Raw genomic sequence first — 7262 nt, 5'->3', positions numbered from 1 at the left:
TCGCCATTGCAACATTGCTAGAATTGCAGTCGCCCCGCAAGCGATCGTGTGTCGTGGCCGCAAGGTTGCAACACGGACAACATCGCCGGAGTAACGTGCTGCTTGCACCGCCGCTGCTTGTTTCTCGTTCTCGCTGCTGCCGCTGCTGGCTGCTTGCTGTTGACAAGGAAAAGAGATGGAGAAGGAGATGAGAAAGAAGACCGGGAATTGGAAGGTCAAGGTGTTGCCACCACGTGGAGACTGCTTCGGTGTAGACTGCCTCGGTCAGGTCAAGGCGCTTGAGAGGTGACGACTCCATGCCCGAAATACTGAGGCCCCAGCCTCCTCAATGCCTCTCCGGCGTGCTGCTGCGTCGTGCGAGTGTGAATGGATAAAGGAAAAGGCAAAAGAAGAGAGATAAGATGTGTGCAGTGCAAGAGAGAGGGGATAAAGGAGAGGATGTGTGGCGGGCAAAGGAGGAGGTCGATGCAAAACGTGGGATCCGTCGAGTGATCCCAAGCGTTTAAGCCTAGATGAAGGCAGTATCCATAGAGGGCAAAAATGTAAATGTCTTCTTCTTTTTTGAGGGGCAGCAAGAATGTAAATGTCTGTCAGCCCTAATGGGCTCAGCATAACTACGGTCCACCGGCCCACTTGATCTTAACTACCCGAGAATGCGAATGGCAAATCCCCCAAAGAAAAGGAACCCGCATCGACGAATTAATAAGCACGGCTCCGTTGCTTCACGAACTCTCCTCTTTCTTTTTCCTCCACCTCTATCGCTCCTCCTTCCCCCGGACTCCACCTCAACCCCCTCTCCGTCGCGTCGCCGCGGAGCCCTAGGACGGCGCCGCCGCGCTACCGCCATGGCGCAGCCGTCGCAGGAGGCGATCGAAACTTTCATCAGCATCACCGGCGCCGACGAGGCCGTCGCTGCCCGCAAGCTCGAGGTGAACCGACCTGCTCCCCCTCACAACTTCGTCTGTGCTGTCTGTTGTCCGTTCCCTTTCCCCATGAAAAATCTGTGCCAGGGGCTACGTTCATGTGGATTTGGTGGCTTTAGGGTTGAGTTAGGGTTCGCTCTCTCCCTGCTCGGTTGGGTCAGATGGCGATGCGGTGGGATGGCGGCTGGGCGGTTTGTGTGTGTGTGACTCAGCATCAGCGTATGATCAGTATGCAGAATTGTGCTGTAGGGTGCTTAGGGTTGATGATAATTCTCCAATTGGGGTTTCTGGAGTGTAATGCCTGTGTTCTCCGATTGCTGCATACACTTACCTTCTGTTTTATGTTTGTGCTTTAAGTAACACGGAATCATCAATGGATTAGAGTTGGGGGGTGTCTTCGATCTCATAAATGATATGGCTGTAAATTGAGTTGATTTGTGCAGTGGGGAGGACTGAATTTTATGGAATCTGTCCAGATGTTTGCGCCATGAACCGTAGGGAGGAGCACGGTAGTAGTTAGTTGTATTTGCACTTTTGGAGTAGGGGCATGAGGGAAAACATATTTTTTTTAAACATGTTTGTCGTCTCTGATTGTGCCAAGAGTCTATGTTAACTGAATGGCTGAAGTTTTGCAGATCTGCTTTTTCAGGAGATTTATTTCGACCGAGTATTTGATGAACATATACACTATTAGTGTTTGAATTATTGTGCATTTCACTTTCTTATATTTGTTCATCTAATACTGCTGTAAAACATAGCAATTTGGAATTTAGACAAGTAAAATATTAGTACATTGAATTTCAGTTTAAACCTTACTCAGTATCACTCGATGTGCTGTGCTGCACCTTATAGGCTAGGATACACTACAAATTTTAACTTGATAAACAGTAGGGTTGAGGTGATAATGTATTCATGTTATTTTGGCTTTATTTTCCTTGATCAATCTGGACTACAGCTATTGTTTTCGTCATGTTTTACACCTTGCTTATCTATTAGATTTAGACATAGTGATTCTTGCAATATGTGTATTACTAGCTTTCTGGGCTCATATATATGATAATGGCTGGCCAATGAAATGTACATAGGAGCATAGCGGTGACCTAAATGAAGCGGTTAATGCATACTTCAATGAAGGAGATAGATCCACGTAAGTATTTTGCTCTCTCATCTGTTCTCTTTCTGGTATGCGTTTAGTGTCCTAACACCCATGGAATTCCTTTTACAAAATGTAACCAAGCTGTATGATTTTCAGCACCAGAATCAATCAGAATCCTATACCTGACAGTCATGACGATATTATGGATCTGGACGAACCATTTGATCCTATGTTTACCCGATCTATGGGCAACCCTTTTGGTATTTTGGACCCAAGTTTTGTTGAGAGAGCCGCTGCTGGTTTCTTTGGTCAGGGACCTCAGGTTACACATCCCAGGGATGTGCGGCAGATACCTATTGAAGTTAAAGACACTGATAATCCTCAAATTGGAAGTTCTGGTCAGGGTCCTGTTATTGAAGATGTTACTGGACGTGAGTCTTTATATGGTCTGGAGGTTCATGGGACTGTTGTCATTGATGAGGATGATGATGACTTGCCATCTACCCATGCTCCTGTTATCCCAAGAAATACTCCAAGCACATACAATTCTGCACCAAGTGCTCCTCCATTGGTGGATGTTAGTGACTATAACAATGACATAGAAGAGGAGATGATCCGTGCAGCAATTGAAGCGTCAAAAAGGGATGCGGAAGGACTTACAAATGTAAGCTTCGACTTATTGGATATCTTGCTCTTTTAATAATGTAGGTTTTACACTTTAGTTTGAACAAGTCTGCTGTGTTTAGGCTTTAAATAGTGGTGCATGTGAGAATGTATCACTGGTCAGAGGTAATGATCTAGCACGAGCAGTTTCTCTTTCCTTGGAGGCACTTCTCCAAGATTTTGAGCTCTTGTTTTGTGCATGTATATTTATTATTTTTTTATCAATCAGGTAGCAGAGCGAGAGAGAGTTCTACTTCAAGAGGGAATGCATGCAGTTGATAATTCTTCTGATTTATCTGATAAGGAGGACATTGAAGGAGCAAGTGAGGCAGTTGAAAGGTGACTATCAAATATTATCCATTGTCTAACTTTATTCAGTTAATTCTAGATCAATAATTTGCTCGGTTTCTCAGAAATGTTTCATCACTTGCTCAGTTTCCATTGTTCCATCAGTCTACAGTTTCAAAAGCATTGTGTTTGTGCTATTTTAACACAAGTTTGACTAGCTGAGCATGCACATTGTGTGTCCTATCGTAATAGCCTCGAACTATCCTTTCTGTATCTAGTGATAACTAATTCCTTGTATTGTCCTTTCTTGTTGTAGGCAAGTACTAACCACAGGGCAAGCTGGAACTTCTAGGCAATTGGTTGATGAAGAGAACTTCCAAGACGATATTGAAGATGTTGACGAAGAACCTTTAGTTAGACAACGTTCCAGGCGTGTTCTATCTGGAACTGCCGGGCCAACAGAAGCAGTGCAAAGGGCTGAGAGTCCTCCCTCAGGCCCTCAGCCTCATGGTACTGAAAATGCTCACCAGCATAATGGAGCTTTCCCCTCAGAGGTATTCTAATCACCTCATGCCTCTAGGAGGCTTCTGTTTTGGTGCACTACAGTTTCTCCACAACTCACGGTTCTGTTTTTTTTTTCTGTCAAGTGGGGAGGCATTTCTTCTGAAGAGCACGATGAAGCTGTTATGCTTGAGGCTGCTATGTTTGGTGGGATTCCTGAACACACAGAATATCCATTTCCCCTCCCATCTCATGGAATCTCAACTGGTTATCCCCGAGTAGCACATCCTCCATCACCAACATTAACTGCACAGAGGTTGTTAAGGGAGCAGCAGGTATGGAGCTGTATTTATCTGCTAGGGAATGGATTGACTATTGCACCTAACACATGATATTTAAATTACAGGATGATGAGTATCTTGCAGCCCTCCAAGCTGATAGAGAAAAAGAGTTGAAGGCTGTGGAGGATGCTGAGCTCCGTAGATTAGAAGAAGTTGCTGCAAGAGAAGCTGCTATTGAAATGGAAAAGCAAAAGAACGAGGAAAAGCTGAGAAAACAACTTGAGGAAGAGGTACTTCAGTTGGTATTATCTATGAAGTTCTTTGGGAAAAGTTCTGGAATTCACTCCTATTAGTATTCTCATGTTTGCTACATATATACCTCTATATACACTATACAGCAGTGTCTTGGGCCTAGCTTAACACACACATCCCGATGCTAACAGTATAAGAGGCCACATAATATTCTGGGATGTCTTGTGTATGGATTACGCTTGGATGCTGTACTGGTTAGGGGTTGCTCATCAGGATGATTTATTAAATCACTGCAGATGTGGCAAACTGTCAATTAATGTGAGTATTAGTTTTGAACAAGAGTGGAATGAATGCCAGTTTGTAAGATATGCCTGAGATTGTTGAACTTCGTAGTATGTTCCTTTACTTAATTCTTATCAGGGCATACTTTGGAACTTAGTTATGCTTAACTAGAAGCAGCCTAATACAAGAGAGATGTCTCTCGGAAGCATTAGCATCAAAGTTTTGTAGGGTCATTGCTATTTCTTGCTGTGACTATCCCCATCGTCAAATAAGCGATAAGAAGCATGTAATATTTCTTCTTCAGACTCTGTTAAAGCTTGATTAGTCTATTATTCTCGATGAACGTGTTATATTTGGCACTGCGACACATTTATTATGCATTTGTTTCACATCATGAAAATAGGAGTTGGAGTCCATGCTTGCAGCCAAGCGAGCTTCATTACCAAAGGAGCCACTGCCAAATTCTGAAGGAGCCGTCACAGTTGTAGTTCGCATGCCTGATGGCAGTCGCCAGGGAAGGCGCTTTTTGAAATCTGATCAGCTCCAGGTAGGCTGCTTTCAGTTGCCAGTTCCATATGGAACATTCATTATAAATTATACCTGCTTCCAACTTTCTGGGATTTTACTGCAGGTTCTTTTTGATTTCATTGACATCAGCAAGTCATTCAAGCCAGGAACCTATAGACTGGTAATTATACTATTTTTCTTCTATTTGAATTAGTTATGTTCACAAGAGAAGTTCTATTGAGAAAGATTCAGCTTCCACTAACATGGTAGTGGATCATGATCATATAGCGACAGTGCTTGGTTACCCACACTAGCTGTAACAGGGGAAACTATATCATGTACTAGTGCTGCTATATCAATATATGCCACTAAACAAAGCTTGAATTCCCATATTAATCCATTCCAAATGGACTATGTAGCTTAAGTAGGCAAGTTCAGATAGTTGACAGCACCATTCAGTACAGTGACCTGTATGATGATTGATCGCATAGAATCTATGACTCCCAACCGTTTCTGCTATATGTGGCATGCTTATTTTCATTTTTAGATCACCATTTTCTGGCAAGCTTTTAACATGGTGATTACCAGAAATACATTTTAGCTAATCATTTACTGCTGTTGTTTGGTATGTGGAATTTGTGATGACGTAGCTAAACTCTATGGAAGACCGAGCACGTCAGAATATCTTCTTGTTTTATGTTCTATGCGATTACTGATATAGCATTCTTGTTATTATATCGATGAGATGTTCCATACTAATGCAAATCTATGATGTGCAGGTGAGGTCTTACCCCAGGCGTGCATTCACCGACGAGGAGTGTCAGATGTCGTTGAGTGATGTGGGCCTCAGCAGCAAACAGGAGGCCTTGTTTCTAGAACAAATTTCAGGATAGTGTGAAGGATTTAGTAATGGACGGCATTCAACTGGGGATTCATACTTTTTACTTCTATCTGTCATATGTTGATGGAAAGTTAGCAAGGTTTATCGTGAACCTCCGCGTCGAGAAATGTCGCATTATCCTCTTTTGTTTTATGATCCGGTGATAGCAAGTTCCATTATGTACTTGGTGTTGCAAATCCCACTTTAGGCATGCAGTCAGGATGTATATACAGCGCTCTTTTGTGATCTAAGCTAATGGATTGCATGGTATGTCTTTCGAGTTTGCGGACTTCATGTTAAGGTTCTTTGTGAGATATCTCAATTGGCCTTCATATTATGGACTCATGGTCACCTCGGTGACCTGGCCCTCCCAACCTGATGTAGTGGCAAGCTTGCATCAGCAATTTAGTACTTATGGTCATCAGTAACATATTATGGATTGTATTTTTTTTACTGAATTCAGTAGTATTAATTGATATTTCTACACGGCAACCTGGATTTACTGCATCAGTAATTTGAGTATTGATATTTCTACGTGCTATGTGGATTTACTTCCAATTCCATCGAGTTTGAATGAAGAAAAGTGCCGAGCTTAAAGTGAAATCGCACGTACATAGTGCTCGAAGGTGCGTACAAGGAAGGAAATCGGTAGCGACCGTGCGTCAAATCGTCCATTTTATTAACGTGTCGAGATCGGCAGCAACAGCAGGACACGACAGACTGGACAAACGAAAATTAATACGGCGGTGAAGAGGCAGACATGCCGCAACATCGGCAGAAATCACCACCTTCATTATTAGTCACTCTGTAACCTGGATCGTTTCTTCGTTCCGACTCAAGCCGCTGCCGTTCATGCACAGGGGAAAAAGAGACAGAATCAAGCTTAGAAAACTTTGGAAGCATGAACAAGCAGTAGTAGTGATTTTATTTTGAAGAAGGAATGATGCATGGCGGGTTGTGGGCTTACAGCAGTTGACTTGTCCAATGTTGCAGCGGGAGGGGATGCTGTTGATGATGCCCATGGTGCTGCACGCGCAGTCGCGCGAGATGGAGCTCAGCGCGCTGCAGCAGTCGGCGCTGGGGTCGGCGGCGCCGGGCACCAGGTACGCGCGGCACGCCAGCAGCCGGTTCAGCTGCGGCACGCACCCCCCCGGCCGCTGCGCCTCCGCCGCCGGCCCGAGGCCGCCGACCACCAGGAGAACGAGGGACACGGCCAGGAGCGCGCGCGGGACGGTGCTCGGCGCCATCGTGCGTCGTCGGTCGACCGTTGTCCTCTCAAACGCTGGAGTAGGCTCCTTGAGCTTGTGCTGGCTGGCTGTTGCATTGCACGACGACGCGCTATGGTATTTATACGGAGTTTTCGAAGGAGGAGGAGGCGCGGCGAGCTTTGCATGGCTCACCAAGAGCTAGTAGAACTTGGAAGGCGATGATGCACCGTGCACGGAGCGAGCGGTGGAGCAGCCGTTCGAGCAGCTGCAGGTTTTGTGTGAGCTACCGAACGAGCGTCACGCGCCTGGGCGCATCACGCTCTTGAGATCTTCGCTTCTTTTCCGGTGCCGGCTTGTCCTAGGAGAGGAGCTTGCGACGCA

At 44.9% G+C, this 7262-nt stretch overlaps 2 protein-coding genes across 2 annotated transcripts; one reads left to right on the top strand and one right to left on the bottom strand.

Annotated features, from left to right (window-relative positions):
* Positions 1 to 648: 648 nt before the first annotated feature.
* On the top strand, positions 649 to 5943 carry LOC109771054 (plant UBX domain-containing protein 8). Its single transcript, XM_020329765.4, has 10 exons — positions 649 to 929; positions 2009 to 2070; positions 2176 to 2683; positions 2912 to 3021; positions 3287 to 3524; positions 3618 to 3806; positions 3878 to 4042; positions 4690 to 4833; positions 4918 to 4974; positions 5573 to 5943. Exons 1-10 carry the CDS (start codon positions 654 to 656, stop codon positions 5684 to 5686), a joined length of 1863 nt encoding a protein of 620 aa, XP_020185354.2. The 5' UTR covers positions 649 to 653; the 3' UTR covers positions 5687 to 5943.
* Positions 5944 to 6007: 64 nt separating this feature from the next.
* On the bottom strand, positions 6008 to 7005 carry LOC109771055 (non-specific lipid-transfer protein C4-like). The gene is made up of 2 exons (XM_045231405.1): positions 6641 to 7005; positions 6008 to 6048 (listed from the first exon to the last, which is right to left on the bottom strand). Exons 1-2 carry the CDS (start codon positions 6918 to 6920, stop codon positions 6008 to 6010), a joined length of 321 nt encoding a protein of 106 aa, XP_045087340.1. The 5' UTR covers positions 6921 to 7005.
* Between the last annotated feature and the right edge of the window lie 257 nt (positions 7006 to 7262).

Source organism: Aegilops tauschii, chromosome 7 (assembly GCF_002575655.3).
Source record: "Aegilops tauschii subsp. strangulata cultivar AL8/78 chromosome 7, Aet v6.0, whole genome shotgun sequence".
In the NCBI taxonomy this organism is placed as follows: Eukaryota; Viridiplantae; Streptophyta; class Magnoliopsida; order Poales; family Poaceae; genus Aegilops; species Aegilops tauschii.
Note: the sequence above shows the minus strand (reverse complement) of the source record. Positions and strands in the feature narration are given on the sequence as shown.

Excerpts from the sequence above, each read along its gene's own strand:
- LOC109771054 (XM_020329765.4), top strand. The coding sequence starts at position 654 with ATGCGAATGGCAAATCCCCCAAAGAAAAGGAACCCGCATCGACGAATT. Across the intron at positions 930-2,008 it reads TCGCTGCCCGCAAGCTCGAG|GAGCATAGCGGTGACCTAAA; the intron begins GTGAACCGACCT and ends AAATGTACATAG. Across the intron at positions 3,022-3,286 it reads GCAAGTGAGGCAGTTGAAAG|GCAAGTACTAACCACAGGGC; the intron begins GTGACTATCAAA and ends TTCTTGTTGTAG.
- LOC109771055 (XM_045231405.1), bottom strand. The coding sequence starts at position 6,920 with ATGGCGCCGAGCACCGTCCCGCGCGCGCTCCTGGCCGTGTCCCTCGTT. Across the intron at positions 6,049-6,640 it reads CATTGGACAAGTCAACTGCT|GTTGGGAGGGCCAGGTCACC; the intron begins GTAAGCCCACAA and ends CCACTACATCAG.